The sequence below is a fragment of the Phascolarctos cinereus genome, unplaced genomic scaffold (genome assembly GCF_003287225.1).
Source record: "Phascolarctos cinereus isolate Bilbo 61053 unplaced genomic scaffold, phaCin_HiC Scaffold_3;HRSCAF=262, whole genome shotgun sequence".
Classification (NCBI taxonomy): domain Eukaryota; kingdom Metazoa; phylum Chordata; class Mammalia; order Diprotodontia; family Phascolarctidae; genus Phascolarctos; species Phascolarctos cinereus.
In genome coordinates, this window is record NW_027555736.1 from 82,521,806 (window position 1) to 82,543,545 (window position 21,740).

The 21,740-nt window shown below is 36.1% G+C and overlaps 1 protein-coding gene across 1 annotated transcript in view; it reads right to left on the bottom strand.

Moving 5' to 3' along the window:
- The window catches only part of KIF20B (kinesin family member 20B), a 107,792-nt gene that overhangs the window by 49,726 nt on the left and 36,326 nt on the right, over positions 1-21,740 (bottom strand). Inside the window, 2 exon segments of the mRNA XM_020964150.2 lie at positions 6,899-7,037; positions 11,262-12,501. Of these exon segments, the coding sequence (XP_020819809.1) occupies positions 6,899-7,037; positions 11,262-12,501 (1,379 nt within the window).

Sequence of the window (21,740 nt, forward strand, 5' to 3'; positions counted from 1 at the left end):
AGGCAGAAAGCAGGGTAGGAGTAAAGGGGCACTAATGATGGACCCCTAAAAGGCCCTGGACTTTCCCATGTGGCCCAGGTCCCTGGCATTCACCTAGGGCACCAGGTCCTTCCAGATCCTTCTGTGTTACCTCCAGTAACCCAAACTATTGGTCACTCCTTGATCACCTCCAGATTTTCCCATAGTCTCTGTATTTAAGTATCCATCTTGACCCCATGAGATGGCTCAGACTCTTAAACAGAGTCTGGCCTGTTCCTACTGGTGAAAAAATAAACCTGGTCTCTGACTGAAAGAAGGCTTGAGTCAAATTCATTCAAGGCAGGGCCTGCGTCTTTTGCCCTTGAATTTTGGAGTTCCTAACACCCCTAGACCTCAATAGGACAATCTGGGAAGGAGTTAAAGCAATGGCAAATAAAATTTAGGGATCTTCATCTTTTTTACCTATTTCCCAAGAACTTCCCAAGAACCTTTCTCTTTCTAAACTTCTGTAAGTACAACCTGGTGAAAGCAGAGTTTTGATTTGTGAATAAAAACTGTTAGCATTTAGGTTTATTCTAGTGCAGAAGTGATTCAGATTTACATTTCTACCACTGCTCAAAGTTTAACTAGCATTTTTCAGAAGTCTATTTTTCAGACCATCTCTAATTTCAAACATTTCTATTCCAATTTTACTTTTAATTTCCTATTTCTCATTCCATTCTGAAATTTTTTGCTTCTTGTATAAGGTTTTAGAAATGATCTAACTTTTTCCTTTTAGGTTTATTTTATTTTAACTAAAGTCATCAGGTACAATTATAAAGCTTACATTAAGCCTCTTTCAAAGTATGTTGGTACTGCAGTTGACTGCTCTTGTATCAAAAAAAGACAATTTTAGAGCTTTGTAACTGGTATTTATATTCTCAGATAGATCTGTGATCACTCTGAGGTGGATACTTCCTCCAACTATGCAGACCTGCAACCCTGGCTTCCTTATCCCTCTGCTCACTGTAGTCCATGTCTTCCTACAAGTGGAAGGAGAAGTGGAAAGCAGCAGAGTGGGAGGCTGGATGTTCCTTGGATCTCAGCTAGGGTGTACCCCAGCTACTCTCAAACCCCAGCGCTGCTGGCTGCCCCACCCACCCAGGAGCAAGCACTGAATGCTTGTCACGGTGATCGTCATCCTTCTGCCCTTCACATTGCACCCCACCACCCAAAAATGCTCGACAAGGATGCCTGGGCAGAGGGCACCTTAATTAACTTATATTGCTGAATGATCTCTCCTCATCAGCTGGCAGATCAGCAGGAAGATAATGAAGACACTATTATTTTGTTGCTCAAATTCAGACAATAGAAGACAAGCTGTAAAGAGAAGACCCATAATTTACTTTCCAAACAGTTTCTCTCCAGAACCTAAAGATGAGTTTAACATCAAAGGCTTTAACGCTGAAGAACTTCTCAATATGTCCACATTTTATCAATAAGAGGTTGTAATGGAACTGAGAAAAAAATATGAAGAAAGCTTAAAAAGTAAATGATCCTGAACATGAAGTGAGCCAATAAAAAGAGTTCATTTTAGAGGTTCAGCAGAAGCCATTATTGTTAACTACAGAAAGTCATAAGGGCAAGAATCTGTGACTAGTCAGTGCAGTATTTTTTAAACTCCTAAGGATTCTTTAATAGGGGTGGGGAGAGGGGGGGAGGAAGGGTATTTCTACATGTTTCACAAAAGTTGTTCAGTCCGTGTAGAATTTCAATGGATGTTACCCAGGTCACTCACTACAAGTGCAGATCAAATATCTTTACCTTGTGAGCAATGTCTCAACTCAAAACAACAGGATTTGGGGCCTCTCTGTTTCATGTGACAGATGAATATGTTGCAATATACTTTGATATGCTATATATTGAAAAGACCAACTCATTTCATATATTCCAATTCATCTCATATATTTGAGTAGCTAAAGAACTGTATTTCTTTACAAACAGAAATATTTGGGGCCTCACCTGAATGGTCCATGAAATAACAACTGATAACTATTCAGATATAAAGAATTAGGCTAGTGTGGTCTCTTTTAGATGTGATTAGAATACAAATTTGAAATAAAATTGCATTTTCTGGAAAGGCAATTGTGGTTTAAGAAAAATATCTAAAGAAATTTAAAAATGGCCCCCTTTCTACAATTGCAAATTAGTCTTGTAGGCAGGAATCGTTCTTCCTCATGAAATTAATAGCAAATGTTTATATTTGGGATTCTGTTTCCTGAACAACTGTGTGGGCAATTATAATTCTTTTGGACGTGTCTTTATCTCAGTTTAGTTTGGCCTGGGTCAGAACTTTTGGAGGGAGCTACTTAACCATCAAATTTTGGCTTACAGAGGCTTTTTCTGTAATGCAGAAAAGCCATTTTTGTATTTTAGAAGGTTTTATGAATTTTTCAAAATTATGTAAATCTGTTATAATAAGGCTTGACTCTATTGACAGCATTTGGTTTTTTTTCCTTCAGAATTTAAGGCTGCTTATTTTTAAGGCTTCTGAATGTATATTTGGCTAAATATGTTTTGACACTCTTGTTAATGTATTAATTGTTGTGGGGTTTTTTAAAAGTCCATCACAAGAGGAATTCACCACACTGAGAGCCTTTCTTGCTTTCTTCTATTATTGGAGTATGTGGCTGCCTACCTATAAATCACCATGTGTCTTGGGCATATGCTTCTTGTTCTTATATCTCCCCAACACCACCCTTCTGTCACATTTTGTTCCAGATTTCTTATTTGTTATTTGTTGCAGTTTGCACACACACCAAACACCAATTCTACCATCCTCTGTATTATTCATTTTTAATTTTTCAGAGACCCAAGTGTTTGATGATTCATAATCACACAATCCCAGTAAAATATTGGTATTAAAAAGATAAAACTTGACAGTAATGCACTATTGGTGAAGCTGAGAAATGGTCCAACCACTTAGTAGAAATGCAAGAAAAGTGATTAAACTGTCTGTGCCCTTTGACCATGTATACCTACAACTGAGCCAATAGCTCAAGAAAGTCAAAGAACAATCAAAGGTCCAATATATGCTGAAATGTTCATAAAAGGATTCTTTGCGATTAGAATTAGAAACAAAGTGGTGCCTGTTGATTTGGGAATGGCAGAAAAATATTGAAATAGGAATGTAATGACAAATAGGAGGCAATGAAACACAAAAAGATTCATATGAACTGAAAAGAAGAAATAGGTAGAATCAAGACAGTAATACATACAATGACTACAATAATGCAAACAAAGAAAATGCTAAAATGAAATTGAACTCTTGAGTAATGGGAAAAAAACCTCTTTCAAAGCAGAGCTGGGACACTGATAGGTGTTTTATCAGACAATGCTTCCCTATCAGATATATCTACTTAATTGTTTTTCTTTGTTACAAGACAGGGTTTAATCTGGAGGAGGGGTGGAAAATCACTCTCCTAAAGTATAATGACAAAACATATCAGTAAAACTTTTGGGGTTTTATTTTTTAAAAAGATGGGACCCTAGTTAAGAAAATGAAAAAGCATTTCAATGAAGAGGCTAGATAAGGAAGAATCAAAATCAAATGAACTCAGAAGCAGCCACTGGCACAGTGGATAGAGCACCAGCCCTAGAATAAGGAGGACCTGAATTCAAATGTGGCCTCAGACATTTACTAGCTTTATGACCCTGGGCAAGTCACTTAACCTTGATTGCCTCCAAAGGAAAAAGAAAAGTGGGGGAAAAAATCAAATAAACTCAATTACTCAGCATTTGTCAAATCCAAGAACAAAAATTACTTGGAGGATGTGGGAAACTAGAAAACCGTCTTGGCAGAATTAGGTTTTGGACTAACATCTTACATTATATGCCACAGTTCAAAATGGCTAAGTGATCTAAACATTAAAAGTCAAAATTTTAAAATATTGGAAAATAAGGCAACTTTCACAGCTGTGGTTAGAAGGAGTGCTATAGCCAAACAAGGGATTGAGGCAGTCACAAAAGAAAAAATAAGTAATTTCATTTACATGAAATTAAAAGGCTTTTGCAATAAACAAATCAGTGCAATTAAGATAAAAAGTGAATATGTCAATTGGGGAAAAAACCCTTTACACAATAAGATAGTTACAGAACTAAGCCAAAGATATAAGATTTTATGTAGTGGAAAAGAACTGGAAACAAAGCAGACATTATCAACCAGGAAATGGCTAAACAAATTGTAAGAAATGAATGTGACGGGATTTAACTGTGAAATAAATAATGACTATGAAGAATACAAAGAAGCAAGGGAAGACTCACATGAACTGAACTGATGCAATGTGAAGGAAGCAGAAACACGAAAGTAATATACAGAAGGACAACACCATTGAAAAAGAAGGAAAAAAACCTAAACATTGTGTAAATGTGAAGATCCTGCTTGGCCCCAAAGAAGAGACAAAAAATATATTTCTTTCCTTTCTTTGTGGAGGTAGGGAACGTAGATTTGGAACACTGTATATGTTATTCCAAAATGGTTTAAGTATTAGTTTTGCTTTTCACCACTAAAATACACACACACACACACACACATATTTGTTATATGGAAAGGCCCACAATATAAAGAAGAGGAAGGAACATATTTGAAAGTGAGTGTGATATCCAAAAGAAATGACAGAGCTGGGAGCTTCACAGATGTGTAATACTGCATATATTTTCAGATTTTTCAACGTTCTGAACAGTTTCACTGATTTTTTCCCCCTTTTCCCTCTTTTTCTTTTAAAAAAGAGATCTTTCTGTGTGACCCTGGGCAAGTCACTTAACTCCATTGCCTAAAACAAACAAACAAAAAAATGACCTTTGTTATAGAGATAGTTCTTTGGGAGGAAAAGAGAAGTATATAAGGGGGGAATTTAGACAATATAAAAAGATATCAATAAAAATTTAGTTTTAAAAATTAGACATTTTTTTTAAAGATTAACCCATGTTTCTGGGAAGAGTTTGGAGTTTTTACAGGAGCTACGCAATTTCTTAGAGATAACCTAGCCTGTTCTCCTCCTGCTTAATTCTGGAAGCAACTTGTCCATTTCAATTATCCATCATAGACATTCATTTTATCACACATGCACATACATAGAGACAAATTCTCCAGGCTGTCCATCTAATTTTACATCATAATCTGGGTAAGAGACATTATTAATCTACTTGGTTTTCTCCTAAGCAGCCCACAAACACGAGCATCTGTAGAATTCATTAAATATATGGAATCCATCTTTAGATTAGACTATGAGCCGGGTCTTCTCCCTTACAGTGGCAATATGATGGTTTTATTAATGTGTATGATCAGAAAGTCATCGAACAAGGTTTTCTCTGTATAGATCTCCTTCAAGGAATCAATGATGTTGATGTATATGGAAGATTACTTGGTAAAAGAAAGGCACTTCACTCTATTAAGTCAGATGTTTTTTTTTAATAAAAGCAAATAATAGTACATGGATATCTTGTATTCTCTTCATTTTCTAGTCAGTTCTGTGAGAATAAAGTTATGATATACTAAGCACTTATGAATTCTACTAATATTAAGAATGCTCTAGATGCATATCAAAGTGACTCAAAAAAAATTTTATGAGAAAAAATAGGAATCTAGGTTAGTAGTGATTGGTGTTTTCTTCATTGTCTTTCTTCAATATTAATAAGGTTCAAGATTTACTCCACAAATTTGGCTCTTTCCTTTTTTTCAAATACCTTATGCCTCAATCCTTCAAGATCCCTGCAAATGTGTAGCTAAAGATGTCTCTATACACTTGGTCTAATTCAGCTGATTTTCCTACCATTTTTGTCTTTGTTGCCACGTCTACCTAAGCACACACAGGCCTATGATATTAGAGACCAAGTGCAATGGCTCTATTTACTTGACAGCAAAACTTTGTTATAAAAATATTCGCAGATCTTATCCATTTTTGTTCTGTTTGTTGTCTTCCATTCTTTTTCATCCACCCTCAAAACCACTCTGCTTAGTTGGGTCTCTTGCCAAGTTTTTAAAATCACCTGATTTTACCTGCCACTGTTTCTCTATGATTTGTGAGGCAATACTACTCATAATCTTCCATCATCCTTCACAAAATTTTATACACAGTTTATGTTTTCATCTGACGTTCCCTTTGGCCACCACAACTTTGTATGGATGAGTCAAATATTTGCTGACTAAGCTATTCTTGAGAGTCATTCGGTTTCCATGATTAGGTGACTGAATTACATGGATACACTTCTGTATATTATTCTGCTTTTCATAATCTTTATTTGTCATTAGTAAATTGTTCAAAAAGATTTTACTTTAATTCAAAAAATACCTAAAAGAGTAACTAAACATTTGAAGAATAGTACCTGAAATAAAAATTGAGTTATCATCAGGGTTTAATGCAAGGGTCCCAAGTGCCAAATGGAACAATCTCAGCCAATGAGACAAGACATTGGCTCCACAGTAAAAAGGTATAGATTTTGTATTTTCTCTTTCCTTCTCTTCCTACCTTATTATTTCCCCACCTCCCCGCTTCTACTTTTCTTTTTTTTTTATTTTTCTTTCCTACTACTAGGTAAAATACAAAACTGAAGAATTATGCTTTTAATGTCATAATATTTCATTAATGATTTAACACTTTGTGTTAAATTTTGTACACTGTGATAGTGATTACTTTAGGTTGGAACATTTTTCATCTCTGCATGCTGACTTTTTAAAATTGTTCCTTGCTATTTCTTTTCTGAGCCTTGCAATTAATTTTTCTATCAGACTTCCAAGAAGTTCCTAATCCCAATTCTAATATGTTATATTCTAAATATATTAATTTTCACTAATTAAAGTTTTTTTTAACTAGACTTTTGGGGTAAAGACTCCATTGCTAAAACTATTTCACAACATTATGACCAATCTGAAATAACTTACCTCTTTCTGTACTTGCTCAATCTGTTTTTTGGCATCAGCAAATTTCTCTTTCAGATCAACATAGCCTTCTTCTTTCCGCTGAAGATCTTCCTTCAGCTTATGTGTAAGAGTAGAATTGGCAGAGAGTTCTTCCTTCAATCTTAAAAATACCATAAAGTTACTTTCCAATAGTAAAAGAGAGATGCAATATTATTATTCTAGGACCACAAGTGTTAAGTGTTTAAATACAATTTTACACAATTATCACAAATGTTTAAAAATTCAAACTACAAGTAAACCTAGTTCATAATATCATGCATTCAAAAAATAAAGAACCACGATTTCCAGATAATATGGCTGCCTGTACAGAGCCTGGCAGCCCAGATTCCACATGCCTGCTTCAACAAGAACCTATAAAATGCACCAATATAGGGGCAGCTAGGTGGTGCAATGGATAGAACACCAGCCCTGTAGTCAGCAGGACCTGAGTTCAAATCCAGTCTTAGACCAGACCCTTGACACTTACTAGCTGTGTGACCCTGGGCAAGTCATTTAACCCCAATCGCCCCATGAAAAAAAAAATGCACCAGTATAATTTATGCACTGATAGTAGAGTTGTAAACTGATTCAAGCATTCTGTAGAACAATTTGTAACTGTGCTCAAAAGGCTAAAACCGAACACACTCTTTGACCTGGCCATATCACTACTAGGTCTGCATCGCAAAAGAGATTAAAAAAAAGAAACAGGAAAAGGACCTATATGTATAAAAATATTTATAGCACTCTTTTCTAGTGGCAAAGAATTGGAAATTCGGAGATGCCCATCAGTTGGGGAATGGCTGAACAAATTTCGTTTTGTGATTATGATAGAATACTGTTGTGCCCCAAGAAATGATGAGCAGGATGCTCTCAGAAAAACCTGGAAAGACTTACATGAGCTGATGCAAAGTGAAATGTACTGTGTGCAAAGTAACAGCAATATTGTAGGATGATCGGTGGTGAACAACTAAGCTATTCTCAGCAATACAATGATCAAAGACAACTCTGAAGGACTTATGATGAAAAATGCTCTCCATCCCCACAGAAAGAACTGATGTGTCTGAATACAGATTGAAGCATACTTATTTTACTTTATTTTTCTTGAGGTATTTTTTTTGGTCTGTTTTCTTACATGACTAATATGGAAATGTTTACATTGACTACACATGTATAACATATCAAATTGCTTGCCTTCTTAATGAGGTGGGGTGGGGAGGGAGGAAGGAAGAGAATTTGGAACTCAAAGTTTTAAAAATGAATGTTAAAAATTGTTTTTACATGTAACTGGGGAAAAATAAAATACTAAATAATTTTTTTAAAAAAGGATTTGAAAGACTTACATCAAAATCATTTAAATAACCTATAAATATTATGTTAACTTTCTGCATTTCATCATAGCTTTTCCTTTAAGTACTTAGAGGTGATATCATTCAATACGTATAGATTTAATGCTGTCTAAAAAAAAATGCATCAGTGTAAGAAATGATCAAGAAATCTGAAAAACTACAATGACTTTTCCTATTCCAGAATTACAAAAAAACAAGTCAGCTAGAAGACCATAAACAATAGCAGCAAAGGGAGTCAATCAGCAGCAGACCCAGCACCAGAACAAACAAGCCAGCAGCTTCCGAGTACAACCAGGTCAGAGATACATGCAGCGTGGAAGATTCAATACTCAAGAGGCAGAAGAAACAGAAACTGCCCACAAGGTAGTCAGAGAGCCATAGTGTGGGCTTTGGAAGCACCTAGAGGTACAATGACCCATGCAGGAGAAGCAGCACTCAGACATACCTTAGACAACAAGAGGGCTTGGAAGATCCAATACTCTTAACTTAAAATATTTGGGAGAGACCTAAGCCAAAGAGGCAAAAGTCAACATAGGAACCCAGGAGATCCAGGTTGGGACCAATCAGAACCAATCACTCCATCTAAAAGTGCAGCAGGGGAGGGAGACTAACCTTGGCACAAATCCCCAATACAGGAATTAAGAAATATAAGTCAACAGAATACACTGAATAATTATTGGAGATACAGAGCTGCCCCAAAATCTAAGCTAGAAGGAAATAGTAATTCTGTAACAAATGCCCAAAGGCCCAAAGGCAAAAAAGTATTTTCCACAAAGTTGACATGAATATCTAGAAGAAATGATGCAAAAAATTTTTAAAACTAAATTTAAAACTCTCAAAGAATTAGAATAAACAACTTATTAAAAAAAAAGTAATAAACCTTACCTAAGAAATGTACTCCCTGAAAACCTGAATAGACCAAAGAGAACTCAATGACTCCATGACACGGGAAGAACTAGAACTAAAAAGAATCAGGAAGATATGAAAACAAAATAAAGAGATTTTAAAAATAGAAGAAAATGTAAGGTGTCAGATATGTATAAAAGACTGACCTGCGGAACAGGACATGAAGGGATAATTTAAGCATCTATTGGGCTCTCTAAAACCTGTAATTTTCTTTCACTATATTTCAAAAAATCATAACTGCAAACTGCCCAGATTTATTAGAAACAAAGAACAAAGTAAAGATAGAAAGAAGCCACCAGTCACCTTCAGGAAGGGAAAGTTCCAGGAATGGTATAGCCAAAGTCTAGAACCTCCATGTCAAAGAAAAATACTGAAAGAAGCAAGAAAGGAGTCAAATACCAAGGATCCACAATCCAAATCACACAAGATGTAATTTCTATTACAAATGAAAGAACATGGAATAAAATATTCCAAAAGGCAAGAATAATTTGTCCTACAAAGCTAAGCATAATGCTAAAAATGGACCTTTAATGGGGGGCTTTCAAGCAATTCTAATGAAAAGATCAGAGCTGAATAGGAATTTTGAAATGCAATCACAAGACTCAAGAGAAACCTCGAATGGTCAATTTACTTGAGCAATTGGAGACAGCTATATAATGATTCAGTATTAACATTTTGATGACAGAAAGTGTCATTTCAAATAAACTTAACTCTTAAGTGAACTGGAAAAAGGACAGCTGAGTGAACACACACACACACACACACACACACACACCTCAACAGCGAAATAAGTGGGCAGAGAGGAGATAATACCAGGCAAGGAAAGAATAGTTGGGAGTTAAAAGGGGGGAAAGCAAAGATCTAGAATCTAAGGGGTGCCAATCAAATGGGGAATGGCTGAATAAATTGTAGTAGATGAATGTATTGGAATATTATTGTGCCATAAGAAATTATGAAAGACATGATTTCAAAGAACCCAGGGAATTTTAATTGAGGCTAAGTTAAGTGAATAAGGAGAACCTAGGAGAACAATAACCACATATAAAATTTGCTCCAATTCAATAATAATAATAATTAAAATTAAAACTTACAGCTCTGAGGTTTTGCCATATATGTCAAATTGACAAAAACAGTAAAAGACAGTCAGTGTTGGAGGTATTATGGAAAGACAGATACACTGCTGGTGGAGCAAAGAATTGATCCAAACATTCCGGAAAATAATTTATAAATACGTGAGTAAAGTTATCCAACTGTTCATATCTTCTGATACAGCAATCCCAATACTAGGTCTATTCCAGAAGTACACTAAGTGACAGAAAAGTCCCACAGAGACCAAAACATTCTTATCAGTACTTTTTTTTTAAAGCAAAACTATAAATAAGTACATCTTCATAAATTAGGGATTGGCTGACTGAACTGTGGCATGTAAGTATAATAGAAAATTATTATGTTGTAAAGGATTATAAATATGAATAGTCCAGACAAACGTAGAAAAATCTGTATGAAGAAATGATGCAGAATTGAGAAAGAAGTAGGAAAATATCCAAATGACTACCATAACATAAAAGGAGAAACATGAGAAGACAATTCAGTTCAAATACAATGACTGATGTTGGTTCTTGATGACTGATGTTAAAACACACTTCCTCTGATAAGAAATGGTGAACTATGAGTTACATAGAAAATAGATCTGGAACTGAAAAAGACCTTGGTTATTATCAAGTCTAACCCTTTGGTTTTAAAGTAATGAGCACTAAAAATCAGAGGTAAAGGGACTTGCCCAAGGTCCCACAGGTAGTAAGGAGCAGAAGTAGAACTCAAAACCAGATCCCCTGACTTCAAGTCCAGTCCTCTGTCCACTGTGCCACGCCGGCTCTCGTAGTGCTTTGTCAACCACTTGTAACTACCATATCAGAAAGATTTTGGTTTTGGTTTGTTTTTCGGTATGGAAAGGTACTATGGCAGGAGTCTCAGGAAGTGATTATTGTACATAAAATGCATTGTTTTTTAAGTTTAGTTGTGTGAAAATTTACAGCCACGTAGCTGCTTAGCATTTAAAATCATTTACTTACTATTAATAACTTTTGACTTACTTTTTTATTTCTTGGCTGTTGTTCTCATTTTCTTTGTCTTTTATCTGCAGTGAATTGTTCACATTTTGCAAATTATTCGTCAGCTGTGTGACTTCCTCCATCAATTTAGCTTCCTTGTCACTTAGTTCTTTGGTATTTTGGTTGGAATTGTAAAGATTTTCTTCAGACTCTTTCAGATTTCTTTCCAGTTTCAAAATAACAGATTCTTTTTCCAGAACTACTTGTTCCAGCCTAGCTAACTGATTATCTGTGTCCTTCTTGGTCTCCAAGACAGTTTCAAGTTCTTTTATTTTCTCCTTCAGGCTGGTGATTTGTTGTGTAAATTCTGAAAGTGTTTTCTCTGACTCAACTACATGATGTTCTTCAACAGCAAGCCTAATTGTTTTCCCTTCTAATTCTTCTGAAAGCTGTTTAATGATGTTTTCTTTTTCCTTTAGTAAATCGCCTTGATTCTTATTTTCACTGATTTCCAGTTTTAGATGATTGTTTTCTTCCTTAATATTTCTCACTTCTTCATGTAATTTTTCAATTTGTTGCTCCAGTTGCTGGATCTGGCTGTTTTTATTGGAGGAGATATTCACCATCGCCTTGCACTCTTCCCAAATGGCTTCAATACTACAATGAAAAGAACTCTTTCTCCTAAAGCACTCAGTACCAGATTCTCCAACTTGTGCATTTACAGAATAGTCCTCAGCATCCATGGTGGATGGAGGATTTGACAAATTATCAACAGGATAATCTTTCAGAGGGTCCTTTAGATTTTGTGATTCTGCCTTTAGAGTCCGAGGCACAGAATCAAGCATATGCAACTCGTCTATCTTTGTTTGCATCATTTTTATTTGTGCCACTTTATTTGTGACATTTTGTCTGGTTGTTGCTATCTCCTTCAGCAGTTCCATAACCTTTTCTTCTTGTTCTTGGTTTATGATTTTCTGTGCATGTAATTCAGAAACTACACTCTCATAATCAGATCTAATTTGTTGAACCTCTGTATTTAACACAGAAGTTTTCTCTTTTGAGCAGGACAACTCCTGCAGCAAACTTGCAATCTGTTGATGTAATTCCTCTTTCATTGCCTTTTCATTTGAAAGTTCCTTCTCCATGACAAGTACATTTTTCTGTAATCTTTCTTTTTCCTCTTGTAAATCTCTAATTTCTGCTTCTTTTTCTGAAATGTTTTGTTGCAGATCTCTAGTTTCCTTCTGCTCTGCAGGGAAGGTGGTGCTAATATTAACAGGTCCTATAAAAAATAATTGTTATTATTATTATTATTGTTATTATTATGGAAAATTTCGATAATAACAAAAAACCTCTTTAAAAAGCAAGACCACTCAAATAGGCAACATTTTGAAACATTCTAATGAAAATGCCTACACTTATCCCTAAAGAAATTAATCTGAATAGCATATTTAATCAAGAAATCTTGGGTAGTGTGTTTTGATATAGAAGTCATGGTTTATTGCTATAGAGCTAGGTCCTACTAAATTTCTGTATTTGACACTAAGTGTGTTGAGTCCCAAGACTACATATAATACTGCTTTTCCAGAGTTACTTTGAATAAAGTAGGGTCACAAAAAATAAGTTTAATTTGTAGGTAGGCATCGCCATCACATGGTTTTGCACTGGGTCTGGGTTTCAGGACATGAAGAACAATACAAAAGAAGTTCTCCCTCAAAGTTTCAAATCCAGTGCACCTAATAATACACTTCAGTTCTTACCTACTTCTCCATCAGCTATACTACAAAAAAATTATAAACTTTTTGGTTTGGGGATTGCCTTCCGAACTTGAATACATTTTCCTTAAATGTATTTTAAAAGTTGATTCATTTATCACCAGTCCAATGTTCTTCCCATTTACCATACTGCCTTCCTGGTAAAATAATTACTTTATAAAACAGGAGACCTGAAGGGGAAGTTATTACTCCATTCTTTATTTTCCCTAGTCTCTACCTAAAAGACATTATCCCACAGTTCAGTATTGACTATTATGTTTCACAATATTATTCTGTTTAAGTGAAAAATATTAACATTTTTCAGCTGCCTTTATTGAAACACTGTCTGTGGATTCTTTTTTGTGAAAGGGAAAACAAATTAAAATGTAGTTATTGTGGCAAGATCTCTGATATAAGAATGTTGATAATAAGTAAAAGCAGGATATCTTTTCCAAAGATGCAACAAACTATCTAACAATTACATATGTGTGTATGCATGTATATATATATGTATGTATGTATATATGCACACATATGTTTGGGTATATATTTGTTACCTTTTATCTTGTATTAAATATTTGTTGTTGTTCAGTCGTGTCTGACTCTTTGTGACCCCATTTGGGGTTTCCTTGGCAAAGATACTGGAGTGGTTTGCTATTTCCTTCTCCAGCTCATTTTACAGATGAGGAACTAAGGCAAATAAGATTAAGTGACTTGCCTAGGGTCACACAGCTAGTAAGTATCTGAGATCAAATTTGAACTTGGGAAGACAAGTCTTCTTGATTCCAAGATCAGGGCTCTACCACTGTGCCACCTAGCTCCCTTGTATTAAATATTACTAATTCCTTAACATGGATGGCCCCATGAGCAATAGAAATAACTGGATAGAAACTTCTTTGATGAATAAACAGTAAACATCAAATATTTATCAAAAGATAGGATATTAGACAATATTTAGAAGTCTCATAATTAGTTCATTTTGCAATAATTCCCCTAAAGTTTGTCTTATAAAACCAAAAAAGCTCTTTCGTATCTTAACTGGGCTCTCAGAAAAGCTATGCCAACATTCTATTTCTCCCTAAATGATTCACTATGTTACTCTCTAGTGTCTGTTCCAGACCTTCTTGTCTCTCCTTCAGCCTCCCAAAGCAACAACCTACCCCACCTTCTCAACCAAGGATCTCCTCTATGCTTCCCATGAAGTGTTACTGGAGTCTGAATTATCAATCACTAATTCCTTTGACAGATGGCATTCCATCTTCTAAATGTTCTTAGGATTTTTGGGGAGAGAGGGACCTGAAAATCATCTAGTCCATCTAGTAACCAAAAGGAATCCCTACTATAACATAACTAACTCTTGCCAGATGACCTCCTGAGGCAGCATGTGCAACTTTTGAACAGCTCTAAATTTGAGAAAGTTTTTGACTTCCTTACAACTTTGACCCATTACTTCAATATATTATTTCTGGCAACCTCAGCTATCCAAAGCACACATGAAAGCCTGGAAGTAAGGCTAAAAGGGGTCTGATTAATCGAAATAATGCCACCAGGTCTATGTACTAAGCTCAGGCATCTTTTGGAGAAAAGAAAGCCACTTAACTCCTCATTTAGTTCCTGTTTATTCTTATTTTACACAGCATGGTTAGACCACAACCATTAGCATCTCCAAATCAGGTGTGATCAGGATGCTTTACAGGTATTTCAAAAGTCATAGTGTAATCTTATGCATTAAAGCTTAAAACTACACTATGGCTTTTGTTACCTTTGTAACTGTAGAGAATCTCTGAAGGCATTCACTTACCCCACCCTCTCAAGCTGAGGACTCTGTCTCATACTTCACTAAAAAAATTGAGGCCATTCATTGAAAGATCCCTTTTCTCCCCTTCTCCTTATCTCACACTCCGACCTCTCAATTCACTATTCCTTCTTCAATCTAATCTCAGATGAGGGTCCTTCAATCTGGCCAAGGCAAAACTCGTTTATATGAACTCTCAATGTCGTCTACTCCCAACTTCTTCAACAAATTACCACCACTATCAACCCCACTCTTTCTTTTATCTTGGATCTTTCTGGCAGTATACATGCCCAGGTCTCCTCATCCTTACAAAAACCTCACTTGATCCAACCAGCCCTATTAGCTATAATCCTACAACTTTCCTCTCTTTCATGGCTTAACCCCTTGGAAAATCTGTCTACAATCCATGCCTCCAATTCCTCTCCTCTAACTCCCATCTAAACCCTATATAATCTAATTTCCAATCTCATTCTTCAACTGAAATTGCCCTCTCTAGTTACCAATTAGCTCTTAATTGCCAAATCTAAAGGCTTCTTCTCAATACTGATCCTCTGCCACTATAGCATTTGACACTGTCCAACACCTCCTTTGAAATCCTCTCTCCTCTCTAGGCCTTTTGACACTGCTCTCTCCTGCTTCTCCTATCTACCCAACCACTGTTTCTCGGTCTCATTTGCTGGATCTTTATCCAGGTCACATATGCTGTGGGTATCTCCCAAAGATTTGTCTTGGATCAATTCTCTTCTCCCTTTACAACTGCACCCTTGGTGATTTCATCAGTTCCCATGCATTCAATTATTATCTCTATACAGATAATTCCCAGATCTGTACATCCAGGTCTAGTCCCTTTGCTGAGCTACAGTCACATATTGCCAACTGCCTCTTTGATATTTCAAACTGGAAACATCCATTGCCTTCTCACACTCAACATGTCCAAAACAGAATACATTATCTTTCCCCTTCAAATCTTCCCCTTTTCTGAACTTTCCTATTGTCAATGGCACCACCATCTTCCCAGTCATCCAAGTTCACAACTTCATTATTGAAAATAACTCTTCACTTTCACTCATCCCACATATTATCATTGCCGAATCTCGTCATTTTTACCTTCACAAAATCTCCCCTTCCCTCCATTCATGCAGCCATAACACTAATTCAGGTTTTCATCTCCTCTCACCTTCCCTACTACATTAGCCTTTTAAATGTCCTCCCAGTTGAGTCTGATTAGCAATTGATTAGATATGTGGGATCAAAGAGAGAGAGAGGCATCAAGGGCAATAGCAAGGTTATGAACCTCAAGTCTCTCCCTACTTCAATCTACCTCTTCTCACATGCAAAGGTAATTATTTTAAAGTATATTTCTCTCTATGTCACTATCCTGCTTAAAGAGCTCCATTGACTCCCAATCGCCTCCAGGATTAAATATAAAGTCTTCTCTCGGGCATTTAAAACTCTTTATAACCTGACCCCTTCCTATCTTTCTAGCCTTCTTATACCTTACTCCCCTCCATGCATTCTTCAATCTAATTACATGGGTCTACTTGTAGTTCTTCATACATGATGTAACATCTCCCTATCTCTATGCCTCTGCATAGACTGACTCCCATGCTTAGAGTAGTCTACTTCATCACCTCCATCTCTTGAGTTTTCCTGGCTTCCTTCAAACTCAGCTCCAATTCCACTTTCTACAAGAGGCTTTTCCCCCCTAGTTACCTCTATATATCTATATATTACCTACCTATGTATTATATTAGCGATATATCGAGTTCTTTACATGTTGCCTCTCCCAATAGAATGTTAAGGACAGAGACTATTTCTTGTCTTCCTTTGTATGTCCAAGCTTAGCACAATATGCGGCACATAATAAGCCTCAGTGACTTGTTGCCTAAAGGACTGTATTGTATCTTATCAGCAGTTAAAACCAAAGAAAAACTGTGTTACCATCACAAGTACTACAAACTGCAACTGAAATAGGATATATTTGACTAATTAAATAACTTCCTAGAACTTCCTTCCTAAATAGGTAACATTTGCCTTTTCTTCCAAATAAACAGTACCATTATAAACCCATTTGATGATAGCTTGACCAGTAAAGAATGTTACCATGAATTTATGCAAATTATCCACGTGACTCTTAAATCACAAGGAAATCTTGGCTTATCAGATATAATAAAATTGATTGAATTTGGCCTCATCAATTAGAAACTTTGCCTGAACCATAATCTTTACAATAAGCTACAAAGTACAAAACATTTTAAACTACTGAAAAGCTATTTAAATCCAACATCTAACTTCAGGAAAAAACTTTCACACTCATTCTTGCCATCCCCCCCAAACCCCAATTTCTACCTGTTCAAATCATTTATTAAATTCCTACTATGTATAAGGTACTGGGCAAAGAAGAAACCATTCCTACCCTCAAGGAATTTACATGGGGGAGAAAGAGAAGGGGACAAGAGGGGTTGTTAGTACAACATAAATATAGACAGATAAGTAAATAAAAAACAATTTGAGGAAAGAGAACATATCCATAAAAAGTCAGAGAAGTTTCCACTGAAGAGTTGGCATGTAGCTTTCTCCTGCCTCTAAAGCTCAGCATCTAAATACCTTGATTGTATTTATAGTGAGCACCAGAAGAGTTCTTACTTCTCCTCTAATTTTTTCTTCTATGATAGCATTCTCTCCTTATATTGTAAATTCCTTGATGGTAGAGCTCAGTTCTCTACTAGAGTTGGACATAAGGTATGTACTTAATCTTAGTGTAGTAGTACTCTCTAAAATCTTCTCTCATTTCAAGACCTAGCATTTTCACAAAACAAAAAGGTAGGAGGGAAAAGGCTAGCTATTTTGTTCCCTAACTTTGGTTTTATTTTTCAAGTTTTTATTCCCTGCCTTCAGCAATTTCTAAAAGTCATAGAATTATAAGAAATCTGTAAGGCTCATGGCTAAGTAGTAGAGCTGAGATTTGATCTCATGTTTTAACTTAGAGCTAGCATGAAGTTTCTCCCCTGAAACCCATCCCTCTTCCAGACTTCCTTATTTCTAGGGAATTTTTCTAGTCTTCCAGCTTCATAACCTCATTACCCTCGATACTTCACTCTCCTTCACCCCACATATGCAGTTGCCAATTGACCTCTGCAACATCTCTCACATCTAATCCCTTCTCTCTAATCATACAACTACCACCTTAGTTCAGGCCCTCATCACCTCTGACCTAGATTACTTCAACATTACTAATTGGTCTATCATGTTTCCCATCACTCTAGTCCATTCTCCACATGCTACTTTTAGTGCTGACCATGTCATTCCCCAATTTAATCAATACCAGTGGCTACCTATTGCCTCTAGAATCAAATAGAAACTCCTACTTGGCTTTTAAAGCCCTAAACAATTTGGCCCCCTCCTGTCTTTTCAACCTTATTGGATGTTACTTCCCCTCCCACACTCAGTAATCTGGCCAGCTGGACTTCTTTCTGCTAGCACCTCTACATGACATTCTATCTCCCACATATCCTACATGACACTCTATCTTCCATATATCCTATCTTCACACCGGCCATCCTCTATATCCAAAATATACTCCCTCATCATCACTTCACAGACTCCCTTTCCTCCTTCAGGATACAGTTGAAGTTTTTCTTCATCTCCCCCAGTTGCTAGTGTCCCACCCATCTCAAACTACTTTGTTATTTAGTTACTTTATATGTATTTTTTCTCTTATTATTTATTCTGCATATACTTACTTATGGACTTGTCTCCCCCACTAGAACATTAAGTTCCTGGCAAGTAGGTATTGTTTCATTCATCTTATTTCTATCCCCAGCATCTTTAACAGTACCTGGCATATAGCGGTCACTTAATAAATACTGGTTGATAATTATTTGTTGAAGTAACTGTGTCATTGACAGATCCCTTACTAGCTATGCTATGATCACCAACCATGAAATTTCTCCTAAGGTGTATTTTGGTCATTAATTCAGTAATTTGTCTCCATGCTAAAATCAGGTCCTTAAAAGATTTTCTCAAAGGTCTTATGTTTGACCACGGAAACATTTTTCTTGCTCTTCTAAATCTTCAGAAGTATTCAGATACCCTTAACTTCATTCTATTTCTGAAAAAATGCTCTGAATTGTCGCCATTGCTTTGAACTCTATTTTTATCATCCATATTTATAACCAATATCATTTCTGAAACAAATTTGGTCACTTCCAATTTTATCTATGTTTAAAGGGCCCAGATCCAACAAGAAGTATATTATCCCATAAAAGCAGAAGAGGAATACAAAAATCTTAAAAACTCACCAGTATTAGCAAAACATTATTTTACAGTTGGTATCAGTTCTCACTTAGATCACAGGAGGTGGTTTCTGTAACATTGTCCACTGAAGTCCTACTCTGATGTCTGGTCATAGCATGAAAGGGTGACCGTGGGTCCTCAAAGGCTAAGACAGTGTAGGTCCAACCAAATTGGAAAGGTCTTTTAATAACAGACCTTTAAGAAGGTCTATTATTTGACTATTGACATAGCTGAATTCAAAAAGGAAGACCAAATAATGAATTTTTTCCACCAGATTTATTAAAACTTTGCATTGGTGGAAGGAAAACCCACTCCCATGCAATCATGGGTCTCTAATGTATGGTCAAATATATTCCACTTGATTTTCCCAAGTTGATTATGAAAGTCATATGGAACAAATCAATATCTAGCTAGATTGTCACTACTTCTTTCTCTCTTATCTGTTGAGTGATGTACCAAAATTAAAATCCCTTTTGACTTATAAGCCCTATAAATTATTGACTAGTAGTTTATATCAGTTCTGCCTCATCAATACTATTCACAATGTAGCCATGGTCCAGGGCCTTTCCAAGTACCTAAATGAAACTACTTACCTCAATTTATTTTTACCACGAGGCAATTACTGAAGCTGGTTTATTTTTTTTCCCTTTCTTAAAAACACTTTCATTTTCTAGTCTCTAGGCACTTAGTTATTTTTTAAACTCCTTGGAAGGTAAGTTAAAAAGTGGCTCTATAATTGTGTGGAAGATGCCAGCTTTGCCTAAGGGCATGCATGGTAAGAAGCCCTGCTCCATACTGTTCTGTATATGAGCCAAACTTCAATTCTGATTTCAGGTTGAGGGCTCTTAACCTTTAAGATGTAAAGGGTGAAGAAAAGGCACCAAGGGGACAAGAAGTTCCAACTGAGGTGTGGTCTGCTAATGCTAAGATAGACACGTGTGCACTTAAACCTCATTTATTTGTTCCACTAGCAAGGAACAAAGCTTGCCAGCTAGGAAGGCAGCACTTTTCTAAGGCATGTACCTTCCTGACTTGGATATTGAGAGCCTTAATTGTGACTTTATCTATGGGCCACTTATTACTGATTTTCTAGCCACAATTCTGGTCACAGTTAAAAGTGGGAGAAGGACACTGGAAGACCCATTTGGAATCAGCTACTATTTATATGGGGTTACCTGAAATACTAAATGATGTTTTCCTTGACAGAGAACTAAGACACCAAGACATTAACAAATCTTACTGCCTTCCCTTTAAGACTACCCTAAATATATCCTGTACATATCTTATTTGTACATAGTTGTTTGCAAGTTGTCTTCCCCATTAGATCATGAGCTCTTCAAGGGCAAAACTGTCTTTTGCATTTTTTGTATCTTTAGGCCTTAGCACAGTGCCCAGTACACAGGAGGTGCTGAATAAATGCCAGCTGGCTGATTTTATAGCAGAATGGTCTGGATCTGTAATTTCACTAGTTTAGGGAATATCTGGATGAGCAAACGCTTTCTCCTAATGTAGGTCAGCCCCTTCTCTGCCTAGAATACTGACTTGAAAGGTTAAGTGACAGGCCCAAAGTCACCCAGGCAGGATGATATGTCAGAGGCAAGTCTTGAACCATGGTCTTCCTGGTTCCAAAGCCAGCTTTCTATATACTACCCTATTGACTGTAACTAAGTTATACAGTGCTTTAAAGTTTTCAAAGCACTTTACTTACAACAATCCTGTTAGAAGCAATATCCACAGGAAATTCATTACCTCTCATTTTAACCTAACAACTGAACAAGAAATTCTTCCTTGTGCTATTTCAAATCATTTTGCTATGCCATCTGGAGATGAAGATGAGCTGATTCCCTTAGCACAATTTTACAAAATTGGTCTTTTGAGTTCACCTTTAAACCAGCTTTTTATGTTTTGAATTTTTTTTAGGTTTCCCAGCCTTTTTCCTCTGAATTTCTCCATTCCACATTCTGATGATGGCTCAGGTTTCTGTCTACCTTTGAGGACATTTGCCCCAATCATTTCTTCTATTTCACTATAATATTGTTACTACTATATTCAAATAACATTTTTACAGTAATATGGGACTAACTGTATTGTTTTTCAACAGACATTTAGGATAAGTTCCCTAGTATTTGGTTCAATATAAAAAAATGTGATCATTTCTACCATTTCCACTAGTTAAGATTTCAGCTAAAACACACTATCTTTCCTTATTTCAATTTGCCATCATGCTATATTCACACTTCTAATGTGTACTAAATGTATCATAATAATTCTATCTTCTTGCTTTTGAACATAAGAAACTTCTGTATGTAACTTCTGTATTGATTTTTTAAGTAAGAAACTTCAATATTCTTCTCCAAAACAAATTTAAAGAATGTTAAAGCTGGAAATCACTCTCGAGACCATCTGACCCAACCATTTCAGGTTACAAAAGAGAGAACTGAAGCCTAGAAAGGGAAAGCAAGTTGCCCAGGCTCACAGCTAGAAAAGATCAGAGGCAACCCTTGAACCCAGAGTTCCTTCCGTAACACCATGCTTGTTTGTGACAGTGGCAGGGACAGAAGAAACAATGAGGAGATACTTGTAATCGGTAAAGCAGTGTTGCTCTCTCAATTTTTCCTCATTTCAAGAGCCAAGATTTTCTCACAACATGAAGTTTGGAGATAGAAGGCTAGCTAT